Source organism: Boleophthalmus pectinirostris, unplaced genomic scaffold (assembly GCF_026225935.1).
Source record: "Boleophthalmus pectinirostris isolate CB_2022bp ecotype Guang Dong unplaced genomic scaffold, ASM2622593v1 HiC_scaffold_3, whole genome shotgun sequence".
Classification (NCBI taxonomy): domain Eukaryota; kingdom Metazoa; phylum Chordata; class Actinopteri; order Gobiiformes; family Gobiidae; genus Boleophthalmus; species Boleophthalmus pectinirostris.
The window spans coordinates 19,967,047-19,987,835 of NW_026571299.1; the positions used below are offsets into that span (position 1 = coordinate 19,967,047).

Genomic DNA, 20,789 nt, shown 5'->3' on the forward strand with positions numbered 1-20,789 from the left:
TATTTCCGCCTGTTTTACTTTACTTGAAATCAGAAATCAAAACTATTTAGCCTATATATTTACACCTCTTGTCGCAATCACTCACAGCTATACTTAATTATCATTGCGTTATAAACTATATAACCCCAAAGTAAGAGAACACTCACTGTGCTTAGAGAAAGTTGGACCTTTCCATTGATTCAGTGACTTTTTAAGGGTATTTTTTTTCATAAAATGTGTTTTAGCCTATTTGTGAGGAGATTTTATTTTCCCCCTTGCAAACATGACAGATAATCCGTTTGCTCTGTACATAGAAAAGGCTATGTTTTGGAAACGTACTCCCGGTCCCCGCTACGGTCCAGCCCCTGGAAGCGCCGCAGCGCCTCCCTGTTTCCACAGAGGAGCGGAGCGCACCAATGAGCGCCTGAGCATCAGTGCGCTGGAGATGCTCGCCGGCTCGAGTCTCAGTTGCTTCTCTGGAAACACCAGCGCTTCTCAAAGGTAGAATCTGACTAATATCGGACTAAAAGGATGAAACGTTCAGCGTTAATAATATCCTCTGCAACTTTACGGGACGAAATGTGCTTGCGCTTGGATTAACTTTACCATCTTTTGGAGCCAGTGGTTACGGAACGGAGGCGAAATGAGGAGAACGAGTAACGGGCGCCGTGGATGATGATGTCCCACAATGAACGCAGGTGTGTCCCACGTGTTTTACGCTGATATCTGTTGACATTTATAATACATAGCTGCCATTTTCATGTCAGACAAACTTTGACAACTTCTGTGAAATCGATTAATTCGTCTGACTACACGATAGAAAGCATTACGCATAATTTCTTCACTTTTGGTTGAACTGTTGCCTGCGCCATAGACGACTGGCTTTAGCTGCTGAAGAGGACACATTTACGAAATGTCAGCCTCTTCAAAAACCGTTACAGTTTACAAACGTAGGCCTATTCATATAAAAACTACTAGTCTGGTCTAGTAGTCTAATGATGTGAACTTTAATTAGCAAGATGTGGGATGCTACTTTGTTACACTCTATGAAACCTATACATTTAAATTCAGAATTAGAATTGCACTCTTCATTAAAATGTTGATATTATATCATTTAGGCTTTTGATCTCCAGCTCTGAATCTGAACTTTATGCTATAGCCTAAAAGAGTTTCTCAATGAAGATACCATTGGAAATCAAATCCTGAATGCTTGGCACAGTCACAACCCTAGTGTCATTCTCTTCCTTTGTTTTTAAGACACATGTTTTAATTGAATTCTTCTTGCATAATTCATATCCTGTTGTTTGGAGTAGGGTGCGTTGTCAAACTGGGGCCAGTGTTTCCCTTTTAGCCCCATTGTTCTTTGACACACTCAAAGGACCTGTTTAGCAGAAAAAGTGTGTTTGTGTGTGGTGTTTTTATGAGATGGGAAGAATAGCCAGAAGGAAGTCTATTTGTAAAATGTGATTCCTATAAGCTAAGCATTCTTGGAGCAGTGAAGGGCCCTCCTCTTGAGTTAAAGAAGACATTTAAGACAACTAACAGTCTTATACTATTTCATACTATTTTAGATTAAGATTCTGAACGCAGGTATGTATAAACTGAAGTGTGAGACAAGAACAAACCTTAGAGATAGTAGGGTGCACTGTGAGTTGAAAAGGATGTGCGTCAGGGCAGGTACTAAATAACAGGAAGACCTGGGCTGTACACAGTGTGGTGAAGTATGGGTGTGTTACTTTAAATCCACCATTCCAGAAATGACACTTCAACTCCTTCTTACTCAGCTAGACTTTACTGTAATAAATTAGCTTAATTTCACATTTTAAGTACAAACTTCTCATTTATGCTGCCTCACTAACACGGTTAATGACTCTGGGGATCTGATGAGCCATATTTCAGTTAGTATTAATTTACATTCAAAATTGAGGGTGTATGTATCATTTTTCCAGACAGAGCTGTGTTATTGTTCCCGCTCTAAGTACCCTGTGGCTCTGTTGTTTTTCCTGCTGATAATGTCCAGTACAGTACTGTGCAGGTCACTGACTACTGGGCCGAATGCGCTTCCTCTGCCACACACTCTGCTTCAGGATTGATAAAGTCCCGCGCTAATTATAATTCTTTTACCCCTTTTTCTTTTTACACAGACTTTCAAGAACTGCATGTCCCTCAACGCAACATCCGGAGTCATCTGACCATCACAGTGCAGTCCAAGCTGATGTCAGGATCTTGTGTCCCGGCGCGTGGTCCCAAACCTCCTGTGGCCCCAAAGCCTAAACGCCCACACAGCCTGAGTAACGGGGACCTGAGTCACGGCAACGGGGTCAGTGAAGCACTCCACGTTTTCACAGAGGACACACAGGACAAACTGGAGACATGTGAAGTGGAGGTTAGCCATACTGACAATGTCCCTGGAGCCAATGAAACCGTAGAGGAGGATGAGGAGAACGGGAGCAATGATGGGGACAGTATTGGCTCTGATGATACAGTCAAAGCAGATGTTGCGGAAGATGAAAACGCTCCGCAGGACGTGATTCTACCTGAAGGGGGTACTCTCACTGATGATGAGAATTCCTCCACACCTTTACCTTATACTACTGACACAGAGGAGGACACTGGGGATGAAGAGGATGTCCAAGTGTCCACACAGTACCCAGCAATCGACCAGCTGAACAGTACTAACAATGGACTGGATCACAATGAATCATGCGATGAGATAGAAGGGGGTAGTTTTGAATTTGGATTCAGCCTGCTCCCCACAGTCGCAGAGGAGTATACATATGATGTGATAGGCCCTGCGGATGATGCTAGTGACACATGCGAGTCGTGTGAAACTGCAGAGACCGGAGATATAGAGGTATGGCAACCAGAGCGTGCTACCAAGGATCTCTCTGGTTGTTTTCGATTCACTGCCAGCACTGAAGATGTGTTTGGACCCTACTCTGTCATTGAATCTGTCCCAATTGATACAAGTGATACTGCTGATCCAGAGTGGGGGCAGGACAATGAAGATGATGAACCTGCAAATGTGCAAACACCTGAACCTTCAAACCAAGAACCTTATTATGTGTCATCCGATGATGTGGACAACCTGGAGGATAAGCAGATCCTTGCAGATAATGAGGAGACTGAAGAGAATGAACACTCAAGACAGCAAAAAGAGGGAGGCGGTGAGTCAGCTGATGAGTATGCAGACATTGATGAATCATTTTGCCCTAAAGATGAAGATGACTTTGAGCATCTTGAGGGCATCTCATCAGAAGATTATGTTGAGATTGGTGATGAGGAGACAGAGGAAGAATCAGAAAAGAAACCTATCAAAGGGAAAAGTGCAAAAGAGAGAACTGCCAAGCGTGAGCAGGCCTTCCAGAGTCACAGAAGAAGCTGCCAGCCTCGTCTCAGACTCTGCAACATCACCGTGCCGGCTGACTTAGACCTGGGACGCACCCCCGAACTCACCAACAGAGTAGTGTTTGCTCACACCACCGAGGCCTTCGAGGAGGACATAGAGGAGCTGGACTGCCATATTGTGCCTTACTATGAAGACTCTGACTCTGACAGCGAAGAGCATATTTACGAAGAGGCTGGCTTTGACTCTGAAGGGGAGAACTTTCTGATTTTAGATCGTAAATCTATAGTAACAAGATCACGGTCTTATTCAGGAAAAGTCCCAGGATATGTACCAGAAACTGTCCCAGAAGAGACGGGAACAGAATATCAGAATAATGATTATTACACCGTGGCCTTAGAGAAAAATGAGGAATCAGAGCAGTCAAAAGTCAACACTATAATACCAACCACCAAATCTCGCAGATTCTTGCTATCTTCTCGATCAGCCGAAGGTCCTGAACTAACCTTATCCACTCCTGCTGAGTTTGGGTTGACTAAAGATGAGGTGAGGATAAAGCGTAAAGATGATACTCTGTCTCTTCCATGCGTCATAACTTCTTCAGGCAGCTTCTCCCAAAAAAGTTACCATTCCTCCAGCGGGGTCTCAACACCGACCTCTTTAGTGGACATTCCGCCACCGTTTGAATTAGCATACATCACAAAGAGACCAGTAACCAAGAGTTCGCCTGCCCTGTTGATCCACCACGAACCAACAAACGACAAAAATAAGAAAAAGAAAACTTCATTCAAGCGCTTTTTGACACTGAAGTTCAAGAGGAAGTCTGATTCAAAGGGGTTCAGTGATGGAAGTGTGCGTTCCTCAAGATCATCCTCAGAGTCAAGCCATCACGGTCCATCTAGAGTGATTGAACTTGATCGGCGGAGCACTGGTAGTTCTCCTCAACTTCACTCTCGTAGAGTGAGCCCCCAACAGCGTTCATCGGACCTGCCATCCACCATTGTCCTCTATAAAGATCAGCAGCAGAAGAAGAAGGGTGAATTGAAATCATATGGCAGGGGCGTGTCAAGGGTAGAATCTTTCGAAGAACGCTCACGCCGCTCAATGATGCCGCTGCCCCTTACCAAACCGAGGTCCATCTCCTTCCCCAGTGCAGACACTTCCGACTATGAAAACATCCCAGCAATGAGCGCAGACTACGAGAATATTCAGATTCCTGGAAGACCAACCAGATCGCATACTGTCACTGAATTTTTTGAGAATACGAACCGGACAGCAGTGCAGTGCAATGACAATGATGGTTATGTGGATATGAACAGTTTTCCCGGGATTGAGAACAAGACAACTTCAAAAGTGGACTCGGAAAGGTAATGTGCATTGTTATTATTATTTTTTGCTCCAAACATGTAGTCAAGGCATTGATATGAGGCATCATCTTTTTGAAGTAAACAAATGAGGATTATATGTGTAGCATTCTAGCATTCTGCTTTTGATTTGGCTTTTCTGCAGGATACCTTTAATGATATAGCCTTCACATTTACCCAGTTGTTGGACTGGATTTTGGATCCCTTATTGCTAGGCCTGTCACAATGACAAATTTTGAAATTTGATATACTGATGAAGTAAATATAGATGATAAACATTGTTACTGAAGCTAATTTATGCCGCTGACACAGTAACCCAAGAACAGATTAAAAACAGCAGAATTAAACACTTTAGTAGTTAGTTTGCACCTGCAATGAATCATAGAAGTTATATGTACAACCTTTTACAGCATTGTATACCCAAAAATTTACCAAAAATATCCCAGTAGTGCAAAGAAAATTTACACATGAGAAATTCTGAGCAAAAAACATACTGTTCCAGTTTTCATATATTGAATGATAATTTGATATAGTAATTATTGTGACAGACTTGCTTGACAGACTTACTTCTGCATTATTTTATAACTATAAAATATGAATCATGAAACACATTAAATGAAATGACCCTATACCATAAAGTACCTGATTGTAATAGAAATGTCATGTTTTATACTGGGTCCAAAGTACATACAGGTGTATCAGAGCAAATATGAGTTCAATGAATAGTTTTTTTGTGGTATGATAAAACTTTAAGGGTGACATTTTGCTGTTTAATATGCTGTTAGATTAGGTCTATCATGATAATAACTATATCAACATTTTGTGTATGAAAGGTGAAATTATATTCTTTTGGGGTCAGTATTTATCGTGGTACATTAACATAGTAGTAGTGGGAAACCTTTTGTTATTTTTCTGTTCTACGATATAAATTTAAGAAGTAAAAGGTTAAATTATAACTTATTACAGATACAAGCTAAATACGAAAGTGTTTCAATCTACTGTTTCTTTATTGCAGCTCATGTTTGTTTTTTTATTTTATTTTTTTATCTGTGTTGTAGATATAGAATAGATTTTGTGGTCCAAATCTGCTCTAGGGTTATTGTGTTGGCATAAATGAGTTTCAGTATTACAGTCTATATTTTCTTCAGCAATATATTGTACTTCAAAATAAACATACTATTCTTCTTTGTGTATATAAATTACTCCTATTACATTGTTGATTTTAGACTGGAGCCAGTGCTGAACCACACATAAGCTCAGTTTTTTTACTCGGAACGTTCAGTTTTGTGGTGCAGCCTACAGAGTTAGGCATCGTCAGCTTTGGAAAAAATCACCTATGCCTAAGGGACAGATTTCTTCTTTTTTTATTCTCAGATTTAGAGGTCACATATGGTTGCAGTTTTCCTGTACATTTGAGGTGATAGAACAAGGTAATGGCTATAATAGGATAACCCACTGTGCGCAGGGTATTCACATCACAGACTTCATTATGCACTGCAATTAAAAGTGTGGGGGCGAGACATTCCTTTCTATATAAAGAGGAAATGATGAAACATGAGGAAGAGGTGAGAATGTGAGAAGGGTGACGTGATAATAGGCAACAAAGAGACTGAACATAAAGCTACTAGAGGTAAAAGTATATAAGCATCATATTGAAGACGTACAAACTGTAAGTGAACCGAGCAGTTGTGGTATAATTGCTCTCTTGTAGCTGACACTTATGGCTAACTTTAGTAGAGCTTTTATTAAAGTGGCCCTCTCCAGCGTGCTCTGGAGCCTGGAGGGGCCTCACGATTTACTGCAGTGTGTGATGGAGTGAGGAATCACCGCTCTCAGACTGTACCAAATGAGTGGAGCTGGCTGGCGTGTGGCACACTCACTGTCACCACGGACCGCAGCCCTCCCCGGTCTTAATAAAATACTTGTGTTTGATGATCTGAGAGGAGCCAAAGAGACAGCAGGCCAAGTGCTCTCTTAAGACCAGAGATAATCTACTGGCACAATGCGCATGTTGCAATAGTTTCATTCATGACTAGAGTTCGTTGCTTCATTTTTATGCTCCCAAGGTCGTTTATTTTAAAGTTAATTATTTCATCACCCAACTGTCTTTGGAGGGGTGGATTCCACACACAAAGGAGTTACATTAAATTATTGATTTACATTCTTTAGCAGTGGTTTTTGAGCTCGATGCCCTACCTGATCTCATTCTAATTTCATTAAATTGTACTTGGGGGCCCACCTCAGAAGCTAAAGGACATTTTGAGGTTTGATTGACTGATGTATTGTTCACACTTGATGTCAGTTGTAGAGAGCTTTCTAGAGTATATCCTGAAAACATTTATTTCTAACTTTCACATGGCTATTACACAGACAATGCTCTCACGATGAGCTGTGATGTTATCAATGTGCTCCATTGTAGAGGTCTCTCTTCTGTCCTGCAACCTCACCTTCAGAACATTCGCCCACAGAGGGCTGAGTTGCCATGGATACCCCTTTATGTCTTCACGGTTTACATTTATGTAGCTGTATATTTCTGTTTTTTTGTTTTTTTTATATAAGCAGTGTTTCAATATACCCTTTTCAAGCCATGACATTGCTGCTGTCCCATGCTGCCCAGGTGACAATGACAGTGATTTATAGAGAATTCATTTGGTCTATGTGACAGTATGTCCGTAGAGGAACAGCACAGTTTCGTGGTCCAGAAAATCGCTGAACGCCTTGAGAAAGACAACCACATGAAAGAGCAGTGTCTGCAGAGGCAAACACACTTTTTGGAGAACTCACAAAGCTACTGTCTACAGGCTTGGCTCATTTCCACTGCCTTGATTTATGTATAGCACCTCACAGACGCTGCTCCAGCACAAGCTAAGCAGGCGATGCAAAGAGACATTCATTAGCCAGCTGCAGAAGTGCTCAATGAAGAAAGAAAAAGGTGCACTAATGATTCATTCCTGGCTCAAACAAGGTGTTTGTTTTTTTTTTCAAAACCGTGTGGGCTCATGTGTGCATACTACATTACAACCAAGAGCTGCTTTATCAAAGACAGGGCTCGTGCTGAGCAAGCAGTCTCAGCAGAACTGTCACAGCCAAGTGGTGCAGAAGCTCCGAAACGTTGAAAAGGCAATTTAAGAACAAAAGCCAAGCATTTGTAAGTGAACCATTTTTACTGCATTCAGCATTCTTAATGGTCACACCAAAGAGAAACAGTGAGGCAATTATGCTTTTGTACATTTCTTTGCATACTTAACAAAATGAAGTTTATTGAAAAAAAAAAAAGGTCATTTATGTGTTTTAAATTCACCCTCTGGTCTCGTTATGTGACCAAACGGTTGAACTGGAGTGTTAAAAGTGATGACAAGGATATGACTTTTGCAGCACCTCCCTGCTTGGTGCTCACATAGCCTTAGTGGTGATGAGGGAGCCATGAGAAGTGCATTGTTGTACTGGGCAGTGGCTGCATGGCGAGGGGCGGGGCGTGTGGCTGGCAGGACGGGCCTGGTGCCAGACGCCCTCAGGTCAGTGCCAGGTCATCCCAGGGGAGGAAGCAGGCTGCTCAGAGCTTCCCACAGGCTGTTTACAGGAAATGCACTGAGGGTGGAGAGCTGACAAGAGCTGAGGTGGAGACAGAGGAGGACAGGATGAAGCAGAGAGAAGGGGGGTCACTTTAGAGTACAGACTAGAGCTTCACATACACCTCCAGGAACCAAAGCATGAGGTGTGGTCCTATAAGGAATGCCAGGTCTGCAGTTACAGTGTAGAATTCGCATAACCACCAACAGTGTTGAGGAGTAACAGATTACATGTACCAGGATTATGTAATCAGAGTACAAATTATGAGTAACTGTATTCAGTTACAGTTACTGTTTCAATGAGTGGTAATTGGATTACAGTTACTTTGTTGAAATAAATGGATTACAGGGCAGTATTTTCCTGTTTTCACATTTTGGGCTAAATCAGGACTAAACCGGGACTAAACCAGGACTAAACCAGGAACTAAACCAGGACTAACAGCAGGACTAAACCAGGACTAAAAACAGGACTAAAACCAGGTCTAAAAACAGGACTAAACCAGGTCTAAAAGCAGGACTAAAGCAGGACTAAAGCAGGTCTAAAGCAGGACTAAACTAGGACTAAAACCAGGTCTAAAAGCAGGACTAAAACCAGGTCTAAAAGCAGGACTAAACCAGGTCTAAAAGCAGGACTAAACTAAGACTAAACCAGGTCTAAAACTAGGTCTAAAACCAGATCTAAAACCAGGACTAAACCAGGACTAAACCAGGTCTAAAACTAGGTCTAAAACCAGGACTAAACCAGGTCTAAACAATATGACACTTAATAGTAGGGTGGACATAATTGAAGGCAGCAGTGATCTTATATAAAAATCATTTCTCTATCAGGATGTGGTCGCTACATTCATGTCGTTTTAAAAAGCATGACAATATCAAGTAATCCAAAGTATTCAGATTACGTTACTCACCTTAAGTAATTTAATGGATTATGTTACAAACTACATTTTGGGGTATGTAATCTGTAATCTGTAGGGGAATACATTTTAAAAGTAACCTTCCCAACACTAAAAACATAATATTGAAACTACTTTTTACCACTGACACTCGATTAGAGTGAGTAAAAAAGGAGTGACCTTGGCCAAATTTATTAGAATCAAAACCAGAATAAAGTGGGCTATATCAGTAAAGAACATCACATATCAACAAGTGTAAAAGCAGATTAAACAGTCCAGTTGTTCCCCAAACTCACCATGCTTTCTCCTTTCTGCTGTTATCTAAAGAAATCCTTAAAATCCTCATAAAATAGTACAGTAATAATGTTTGGTCGGCTAAGACACTACTGACCAATTAATCGACTGAAATCAACTGAAAAACTACAACTCTGCCACTGTAAGTTGTCTGACAGAATGTCACCCGCTTGTCTCATGAAAATGTTATTGCATTGCTTAGAGCTTTCCTCGGTGTATATATTTGCATAACAAAACTTACACAGAGCCCCTATAAAATAAATTAAAATAATTTATTCACTTCAGCACTAGCTATCAACGCTTTTGCTAGATAATAATATGTCTCTGTTTCACTTTATGAATGAACTATGCTACTTTAATGATATAATGAGATCAGTCTGTAATCTGAAAACAATTGTCCATAGTTTGCCTAAAAATTACTCCAACAGAATAATAATTTGTAAAACATATTCTCCTGCTAATCATTTTTTCATGCAAAACATTTATTGCAGGACATTATTGTGTTGCATTTTGCTGTAGGTTTGAATCTTAAGTGACACATTATAATTGTATTCAGAGTGGCTGCGCATAAAAAGTCTATTTACGTGTGGTTAATGGTGGCAAACAAACATGCATTTCAATGTAGCCTAACCACGACATAACTATAAAAGACGAAAGTACTAATGAGGAGAATGAAGACATAAGCAGCTCTCAGTAATGATGATTGCATGTAGCCAGTGGCTGTTGTTTTGCTGCTTTCAAGAGGAGGTTGTTTGCATTCTCCTCCTGCTTATGTGGTGATTTAGGGACTCATGTATGGCATCTGCTCAGCTGCTCTCACTTAGAGCATACCTATTATGCAAAATCTTCTTTTTAGAGCTTTTAACCATGTTATAGTTGTTTCTCATTTACACTCTCGAAGTCATATTTAGCATCATTCATGCAGTAATCTTCTTATGCATTCTTTTTTTTAATTATTATAATTATTATTATTATTTATTGAGCATGGTACAACAACATCAACAACACTAACAAAATAAAACAAAAACAAGTACTTATTTGGGACCTGGTGCTCTAAAGGAGTAGTATGAAGTTCAAAAATAAAATTATAATGTCCTACCCCAATTATTTAACATAATCAAATGGTTGACTTTTTTTTTTTTTTTTTTCACCTTTGGACTGAAAAAGACATAATTGCCTCTATCAACCCCCATTTTCACTTCCACCTGTATATGTCCACTGCTCTGTACTTTCTTCATTCTCCAATTTTATTTTCTTAATTAGTGATATACATACGATTCAGCAGCATTGCTTCTTTTATTAAGTCATTTTAGATTAATATTACAGTTTAAAATCTCCACATTATAACATAATGATCCCAGGTGTCATAGATTATAACTTTGTATCAGACACCAGCACAGTAGGACTTCTCTGGTTCAATATTACAAATGTACAAGTACTATTGGCATAATTTTTATTATGCATTCCATGTGCAGAAAAATAGCAGCACACTATATTGAAACTGCTTCTGTTCCTACCACTATAGCAATTACAACTGCAATACGGTTACTATGGTTACTACCAATAGATTAGTAGTCATAATGTATCCAACACGTTTTGTCCCATCAAGCTCTGAAATATCAATCCCATTGATCACAGACACTGGTAAATACAATCAATCTGAAATTGATGCATAGCGTGAGGACTGAGCTCAAACATGAATATGTAAATTGGCAAAAAATTTAAATAAATAAATTATTGGGAAAATATTCAATATGATAAATTCCCAGCACACTGGTATAGCTTTTCATTTTTGGCCTTTCAACCATCAAGCATTTGTTCATTCTATCAGATTGAGACTAGTATACCAGTGTATGCCTATGCCCATCACTCTCCCCACCACTGACAAGACAATAGGGGTTTGCAATATAGACTGTGCAAGTGCAAGAGTCAAGGTCGAAGCTACTCTTAAATGCACTTTGGAAATCCCCTCTTTGAAACCATGAATCAAAACTCCTCCATTCCTCCATCTTACTGGTTCTTAGAGAAGTCCGGTTCATGTTGCTCTATCAGCTAGGTTCCTATGATACATGAGTGCATCTGAATGGAAATATTGTGGTGCGGCAGGGAGCTCTCTTAACCTTTGGTCATCTAATAGTATTGTGTTCACTGTGTTTTTGAGACATTAGTCAAAGGCAGCATGGGGTCTATTCATAATGTTGTTGCTATCAATGTGCATTGCCAAATATATTTACCTGTACAGAAGTCCTGATCTGATAAAAAGAAGGCTTTGTGTGTTTTTGTGCTATCAACAAAGCATATTAATGTTATGTTGAGGGGCTCCATGGCATGGTAGTAGTATTTATCTTGCATTTATCCTTAGACAAAGACAAACTTTTTTGGTCCACATGGGAAATTATTTGGACACAGTAGCTCACACATCACAATATAATATAATAAAATATAATATGAAAAAGCAAAAACATACACGGTAATCCTAAATTCTAAATAAGTAGATAAAATAGCAAGAGACTGATGTCAGATAAGATATAATGCACAATTATATCTGTACATTTAAAATAAGATAGAAATATAGAATTACAAAATATATCTGGGCTATATACAAAAGTGGATTGGGAGAAACAATGCAAAGATGAAAGAGTGACTGACATGACACAGGGTTATATATTACATAAGGGTGAGCTGTTGTACAGTTGTATGGAGTATGATATGAATTCAATTACAGGTGCTAAAAATAGAACATGATCTCTTCACATATCTGACCTTTAACTTGCCACCTGCTTGATCCCATAGAAAAAGATTAGTTTAATGTCATACTCTTTAACATTACATCTCCTCGAAAACAAGCAAGTGGTGTACACTCTACAAGAAAGGTTACATAGTGGAGCTTTAAATATATCAAAATGCAGACATATGATCCTCTATGTAATCCAATTAGAATTTGCAATTAAAATCAAATTGTCATAAAAGTGGGTCCAGAAGATGATATCGTGGGCTCAGGTCAGTACTACAATTGTGTTGCTTATTTAGTGGAAGGGAACTTGTTTATGCAATACACTTGACATATTCACTGATTTGATAATTAGAATAGATGTATTTCATATTAATTTTGCACAAATAGTGGTTTGTCACATTTATTGTCATATCATCGTAATATCATATAATGAGCCATGTATTGTGTATCGTAACAAATAGTGCGGGACCATTTGATTCCCAGCCCTAGTGTAATTTACTTAAGGAGCATAACAGCCCCAGTTTTTCACACACAACAAATCAGGACATAAATTATCTGTATTTTCTGCATCTAAACTGCTCCATCTCTTTGTGGCAGAGTAATTTTGCCATCCAAGTCAATAGGTCTTAATGGGTCAAAGGTCATTCATAATTGCCATGGGTAGTATTAAGAGGATTACAACGAGGAATGACCTACAGCATGGGTCTCTCAGGTGCCCAAAAGGATTACCAGAGAGCGAACACTGCAGCCTGACCAATCATAAAGCAGATTACAGCAGGTCAGCGGAGGACAGCAGAAGTGGGCAGGAAGCAGGGGCACTTAGATTAATGTGTGTGAAGATATCAGTGAAATGTGTCAATTGTTCCCCCTGGTCAGTCATTAATTACTGCATTTATTTGTCTCCATTAGTGCCTACACAGAGCCGTTCCCAATGGCCTCCACGCCGGTCGGGCTGTCCGCTGATGAAGACCATGGAAGGACCTCAGAGGAAGAGGAAGGGATCACTGAGCCAAGCTTTGACCGACAGGTAAAGATCAGTGCCATATCAGATATCAAGGTCATTATTGTTGAAGTTTTCAGCTTCCAAGAAAAGGTGGAAGTAAGAGGCATACCAAGTGTAGTGAGACTATGAAGGCCAGTACACTCTAATTTGACAACAATATACCATGATTTCGATAATGGTATGCCATTGTTATGCCAAGGGAAGATGATGGTGTAAATATTAGCTCTTGTGAGGCAACATTAAACTGAGAAATGTAAGGATAAATTACTTAAACTTTTTTTTTTCTTCTCTTTGTGTATTGTATCATTGTGTATTGTTTTGATTGGTAAGACAGCTAAAACCTATGTCATTGGTGGAACGAAATTACTTTTTTCACCCAAAGTTCCTACAGTAGGCCCTATTCATGCTTATGTCACAAACTAGGAAAACATTTGGAAACATGCGATGACAACTTCTGGCGGGCTCTGTTCGCAGTAGTAAGTCTGACCAAATCTAGGAAAATGAGAAACTGGCCCAGTTTTCTCCATCTAGATGTCATTGTAGCATTCCATTAAGTTTGGCTAATCAACAATTACAACCATATCTCAGTTTTCATCATTTTAATAATAAATAAATAAATAATACACAAATAATACATATTTTATAATAATTTCCATTCATGCATTCATCTCAATTTGCCAGCAAATAATACTTACCCTGGTAGCCAAACAAGTACTTTTCTATAAGGAACTTGTAGCCTTTTGCTAGTTTTGAGCTGCCTGTAGCTCTCATTGAAGATGTGATTAGAGTCACATCCCCTGTGGAAAGCTTTGGCAGGTTATGAAGACCACTGCTAAAGATTGCTGAATCCATGGTTTTATCATACTTCAATGGCTTTTATCAGAGTCGGTAGGAGAACCCAGTGTTGGTAACTTCACCGAAAGTTGTCATCACAAACATCTTCCTGGTTAGTGACATAAGCGTGAATAGAGCCTATTACTGTAATGAATTAGACAAGTACTACAGATATAAAGACTATATAAAAAATATGTTACACTCTGTCACCCCAGCAACTCCATTTAGGAGTTGCTGAGGTGACAGACTGGAGTTGATCTGCATGTAGACAGAAATGTGGAGGTGTGAGGAGAAACTAGCGAACAGTGCTGTGCTCCCTATTGATGCACTGCACTAAACAGTAGAGGAAATCTTACCTCCTGTTTACAAATTTGATATCCTTTTTAGAACTTGTGCGTTTCTAGGGAATGTGGAGGACTTTAAATTAAACATAAGTCTTTAAACAACAAGAAGTTTGTCTGGCAGTATTTTCTGTAACTTTTCTCGGGGATGGTCCATCAATTGATTTTCTTCATGCATGTGTCATTGCTTTGTCTGTAATGTTTCACCGTATGGTATTAAACCTTTCTGTCTTCATGGAGCCCCAACCATACCAAGTTACAGGTCAGATATGTGTGTGCACTCACAGTCAGAATACTTATACATATTCTGGGTATTTTTGCGCACGAAAACCACCTGTAATTGAATACATGTATAGCTGTTTAATGTTATGCTGTGGAACATTCCAGGCAGAGCTATGACATAACCATAGAAACACGCAGGTGACGGACCCACAGCCAAAAAGTTACATCACTGGAAAGCTTTGTGTAGTGTTGTCAGGCTTGGCTATATTTTCCCATCGGAATCAAAATACCATAAAAAGTCATTTTCTAACAAGATGGACCCACCCGTCCTGCCACCAAAATAATACTGCATCATGTGACAGGCATTTCCTTGTTTTCTTCTTCTTCAAAGGAAGCACACTAGAAATATTGTAGAAGTGTGTGACTCTTTGGAAGTGTGCTATTATGTGCAGTATTTGTTTAATGGCATAGGGGGAAAATCAGCCAGTCCTGAGCGGTTATCTTTTGGCTGGGCTGCCGGTTGCCCCGTGATTACCCTTATAATCAATGGCCACTACACACAGACAGCCTCTCATACATAATGCATTGTACTTTAAATGGTTTATATTTGGGAAAAGCTCTGTCCGTGCAGCAGTAATGAAATAATCGGTCTTATTTGACAAGTTTGAAATTGTGGTAGTTTTATTTTATTTTTGTACCCACACTTCTTACGTGCTTCTATAAATCTTTAAATGCACAGAGAGTCCTTTAACATTAACTATATCCATTTATCTCCCACTGCCCTCCCTCGCTGATCACCAGATTGATGGACGATCAAGAGCCTTTTACATCGCTAAAGAGCTGGTGGACTCTGAGAGACTGTAAGTATCTATCTTAAATACGTCCACAAATGTACGGTCCCGTATCTTAAGTTGTCAACAGTATTTTGCTTCTTTCAGCATAATTTACACAGCACCAATGAATAACTAACTTGTTTAAGTGCAATGACCTTGGCCTTGCACTTAACAAAGTAGTTTCTCATCATGCATAATTGAAAACTATAGTCAGACAGTTTAATTCCTTTCATTAATTGTATCTTGTGAACACTTTGTTTTTTAGACACGTGAGCGCCCTCAAGCACATTCAAGAGGTAAGAACCAAGCTCTTAAGTTTTCTTGTCTTTTAATTTCCATCTACATTTTTCCTTACTTGCTCTTACTTTTGGTAGATCATCACAGTGTCTGTAGACTTATTTACAAAAAGGGCCCATATTACAGTATTTTCAGATCTGTGTTATAATGTTGTTTGTTTGTTTGTTTCATTCACATGTTTAACACACAAACCCTACATATTTAAGCTGTGTTCTTCTCTCAAACTAAGGCCCTGTCCACACTAGTACATATTCAAATCGTTTTCATTGCGGATGCAGTGTTAGTCCACAGTAATCCGACTGAAAACGGCTCCAGAGACAGAATGATCTGGTGCCGCCAGCTCCCACGAATTCATTTGAGTACGGATCTGATCTGTGGACACCTGAAAACGCTGATGTAGGTCTATGCACCACGAAGTTGCTAATTCACTGCCAAAATGCTAAGAGGCTAGCATATATTCATATACACGGTCTATTCGTATGACCTGCAGATATATAACCTCTGAAATGTTTCACATGAACCATCTCCAACGCAATAGAAGCACAGAACTGACTCAACATCAGCAGAACACCCCTCTGTCACAGAAAGAACACATATAATCCACTGAGTCGTGTCCTTTAGTCTGACAGAAGCTGAACTGCATCAGCGCACAATAGCGAGCTGCTTTGAGCATTGAGCAGTTTTGTTTCTGTAAAACGTAAACATATATGCTCAAAGCTGTGTGGATAGGGAAGGATTGCAGACACAGAAACGTCATGTGTAGACGCAGACCGTTTCCGATACAGTGATACGCGGATTCGTTTCAGTGTAAACGGGGTCTAAAAATACTCTGTCTCACCTTGTGGTGTCATGTAGTAATACAGGAAGTGCTCCACCGTGTTTTTAAGTTCCATACACATCACTAGAATCATTTTGATAATTTCAGCCCTGGCATTTCCTGTCTCTAATGAACTAATGTTAAAGGGTAGCTGTTAACTTGAAAACTACTAGTTCATGACATCACTGGAACAGAGCATTTTGAGTTTGGGAGATATAGATATATTTTTGATGAGGATGCTACATGACTTAAAGCTCACAAGAGAAGATTTTGTGTAATACAGGACCTTTAAATAGTAATTATACACCTAATTCCTTGTAGATTAACACGTTTAAAATTAATTAAAGAATTAAAGATGGGGAACCTGATTTTCTCACCTGATTTTAACTCTTCCCCAGCTCTCACTAACCCTTTGGCACATCATTAATATTAACATGCGATCATTTTCAGGCATGTGCGCAGTTTTAGAACAGCTCTTTTCAGGCAGTTGAAGATCCCTGCTTCATCATACCCTGCGCCTATATTGTACCCCTGTCCTTTGCATTCCCCATTCTGCTCTCTTCACCATTATCAGTGTTGTTGCAGCGAAATAGACTTCCTGTTCTTGACAATGTTGTAAAGTAACACAGAGGGCGCTGTGCTGATGGTGCTTCTGTCTTTTCTCCGCTGTCGTGTTTACTAGAAGAAAAGGCTTCAAGGATATAATGTGACAATTTAGACAACCCTGGGCTTTGTTTTGATAAATAAGAGACCCCGTATGATGCCTTTTGATATTATCATACTCAACTTCAGTGCATTTGCAGTTGTGAGCTATCCCTTGCATGCATTTGTTTTTAAAGTGCCTGTATTATGTAAAATTGACTCTTGTGAGATTTAAGCCATGTTATAATGTTGTTACCTCCTCAAAGAAATATCTGGAGTTGTGCTTTATTTCATTCACATGTTTGAGTAACTCTTTATTATTAGTCTGTCTACATCTCTAAAGCTAAAAATGCGCTGTTCCACCTTGTGATGTCTTGAAGCGGTAGTTTTCAAGTTAAAAGCAACCTTTTATTTTTTGTGTAGTACAGATTGGCAATTCCAGGAGAGAAATCATCCAAATGATTCTAGTGAAAGCGTATGGAGTTAAAAAACACAGTAGAGCATGAGCATCAAAGTGATTTCAGTTTCAGTGTTTTCAGTTTGAGAGAACAACTCAGCCTAAATATGCAGGATTTATGCATTAAACATGTGTGAATGAAACAAAACAACAACTGTTTGTGATGAGGAAACAACATTTAACATAGCTCAGAAAATACTGTAATATGGGACCTTTAATATCACCTTTATATAACTTGATCCCCCTGAGATCTCCCTTGTTCTATTGAGTTTCAGTTGTATATGTATAAATGTGCATTCCTCTGTGACTATGCTCGCTCAGATTGTGTAATTCAAAATAACAATGAATTTTTCTCAAGAAATTATAAATATTAATAGAATAGAAACTGACCTAAGTAAAATCTTCAGCAGCTGCTTTGGTTATGAAATCATTGATATTGCAGTGAGCTCTGCGTCAGACAGCTGAATTTCATCACTTCTCTCTCGCTGCTGTCATTTTGGCTATGACAAAGTGATCTGTCAAAACATGAGAAAATGTAACCTTCAAAAAGTTAAAACTTTATACAATAAGTTGATTTTATCAAAAACAAAGCACAGTTGGGAACAGAAAAGTTGTGATGACTGTGACAAGTAGAACTACAGAAAGAGAAAGCCATCAGTCAGCTGCTGTGTAACCTTGAGTAAAGGCGCCCCCTGAATTTCTTATGTGTGCCCTCTTAACATGATTTATGAAGCCCTGCTGTGACTACAAAAGAACACTCTATATTTAATGTGCAATTTGGGCCTATTAAAGATCAACTCATGCAAATATTATTCCACTGCCCCGTTCACAAATCATCTCAGGTTAATTATAATAATAAACTACCACATACCAAAGCACACAGGAGTGAGCCTTAGCCCTATACTCCGCACCTCTCAGTGATATCCCTTCTTGAACCTGACTGTCTTTGTGCAAATTATGTGTTTTTCACAACTTTACAGCTCTGTCCCCTTTGCCTGCTCTGTTCAGAGGTGTCTCTATACACGGCCTAATTAAATCCTGTTCCCACCTCTGAAGGTGACATGGGGCTTCACATGCACTTGCATAATTCATAAGCACTTGGCTCTTGTTATAGGGCTCTGGATGTCACATTTTCAGGCATACATGTGTTATCTGTTAGGTGGAGGAAGTGTGACCATTTTCTTACAAACAATAAAATTTCAATACAAATTCTACTCCTACTAACCTCCTAGCGTCAAAGCACTTCTGTCCACACATTGTCCCACTCAAACAAACATCACTTATTTATTTACTTACTGAAAACAGATCTGAGATTGTGTGTTTACACTACTAAACAATTATACTATGATCCCGAGCTAGCCCCCTTTTGTATTTGCTGAAATGAGAGAACTAAATGTGGAGTGTTGAGTACTACTACAACCGCTAACCCCCAACTCTTAAGCCTGCAGGTATTTGTATTTTGTGTTTGTGTTGACTATAATGTGAATACAAACTCACAGGGACCTACCTAACATATGAGAACAAGAATCAGATTCCCATTCCATTAAGCAGTTAATATGAGTTGAACAACATGGTTCAATGATTACGATGGGTTTTAAAGTTAAGGTTAAGGTATAGGTCAAGGTTAAGCAAGTGGTCAATGTAATGTAACAAAAATGCATGGAAAAACAACTGCTACAAATGTGTTTTATTACCACCATGCATGTGAAGTCAAATGCATTATAAATATACTTAATATTATTTTTATCATAAAAAATATATACACCATAGTCAAAAGTTTTCTGCATTGTAGATAGATACAGAAGACATTGAGAATGAAGCAAAATATATGGAATTATTTAGTAAAGAAAAAAAGTGAAATAATTGAACAAATTATTTTTGGATGGCTAATTTGAATTGAATATTTATTTGTTGTTTTTTTGTTTGTTTGTTTTTCTTCTTACATAATTCCATATAACTTACTTCATATATTTGACATCTCAGTATGTATATCAAATGTAGAAAGTAGTTAACATACATATATTAAAAAAAACATTGTATGAGAGGGTGAATTCAAACTTTGGACTGGTAGTATTTGTTTTTTCTACATTATCAATATTTTCTACGTGCAATGAACTGACAAACACAATTTGCGGATTAGCACTTTTTGAGTGATGAGAGAGAAGCATGTCCCATTGTCCCATTGTTTGATAAGGAATAACAAAAATACAAAGAATTTCCAGACCCTGTCTCCACATCGGAAGTGAGACAGCGCTCCTCTTTCACTGGACTCTCCTTATAACAGCCTCTGCACACTATCCCTTCTTGTTTGCCACCTGTGACCTTTGAATAGATCGTAGCTGTTGAGTTATGACCAAGCATGACTGGCTGCTCAACCAACTGCTTAATGCTCCAGCAGCTTGTCCTTATGTGAAGAAAGAGGGGGTGAGGTAAAGAGGACCAGTGATCCTCTATTACTGAGAGTGTGTATTGGTGATCTTGAGTCACTAAAATGTCTGTGTCCCTCTGTACGTGATAAATGCTGGCTCCCGTTGGGTCGATTGTGGTCTATGACGAACGGCGAGGACTAGACCGATCACTGTTGCTACATTATGTCGTAAACTACAGGGATTCTTCTCTTTGTTTTATCTCCAAGCTTGACTTATTATCAGAATAAAATGTCCCCTTACGCTTATCCTATACAGACAGACAATTTATATCATGTGGCATTTCCAGACAGTCATTTTTTAAACATTTTTATGTGTCAGCTCTTAATGGTTCGCCTACTTTCTATTCATGTGTGTGTGTAAATGCGTGTATATTTTTATGTTTGTGTGAATAAAGAAGCAAATCAAGTTATAATTCTTACTTTTTGGAGCAACTTTGAAGCTACTTATGCTGTTTGCTCAGGCTGTTGTTGTCTCCAAATTATGATATAATTTTTCATCAGTAGGGACCAGAAATATAAAACATATAATGCTATAAAAAAAAAACAAAAAAAACAGCAACTTCAAAACATTAAGGTTAAGGTATACTCCCCGTAGAGAAATTTGCACCTTCTGAGTACTAACCATCCACTGTGCCATATAACATCTCATATTTAATAATAGATAAAACTTATATATTGCTTTACAACTGAGAACTATTAAAATATAAAAGTCAATAGAGCTACATTTTGCAATCTT

At 38.9% G+C, this 20,789-nt stretch overlaps 1 protein-coding gene across 3 annotated transcripts in view; it reads left to right on the forward strand.

The window, feature by feature from the left end:
• Window positions 1–434: 434 nt before the first annotated feature.
• Window positions 435–20,789, forward strand: part of fgd5a (FYVE, RhoGEF and PH domain containing 5a) — a 38,941-nt gene continuing 18,586 nt past the window's right edge. For 2 of the 3 annotated variants that reach the window (XM_055160956.1, XM_055160957.1), the window contains exons 1-5: window positions 435–677; window positions 2,124–4,692; window positions 13,089–13,206; window positions 15,381–15,439; window positions 15,678–15,708. In XM_055160956.1, the coding sequence (XP_055016931.1) occupies window positions 668–677; window positions 2,124–4,692; window positions 13,089–13,206; window positions 15,381–15,439; window positions 15,678–15,708 (2,787 nt within the window). In that variant the 5' untranslated portion in view covers window positions 435–667. Of the gene's footprint in view, window positions 678–1,832; window positions 1,878–2,123; window positions 4,693–13,088; window positions 13,207–15,380; window positions 15,440–15,677; window positions 15,709–20,789 lie in introns of those variants that run through there. The other variant, XM_055160958.1, reaches the window with a different exon arrangement.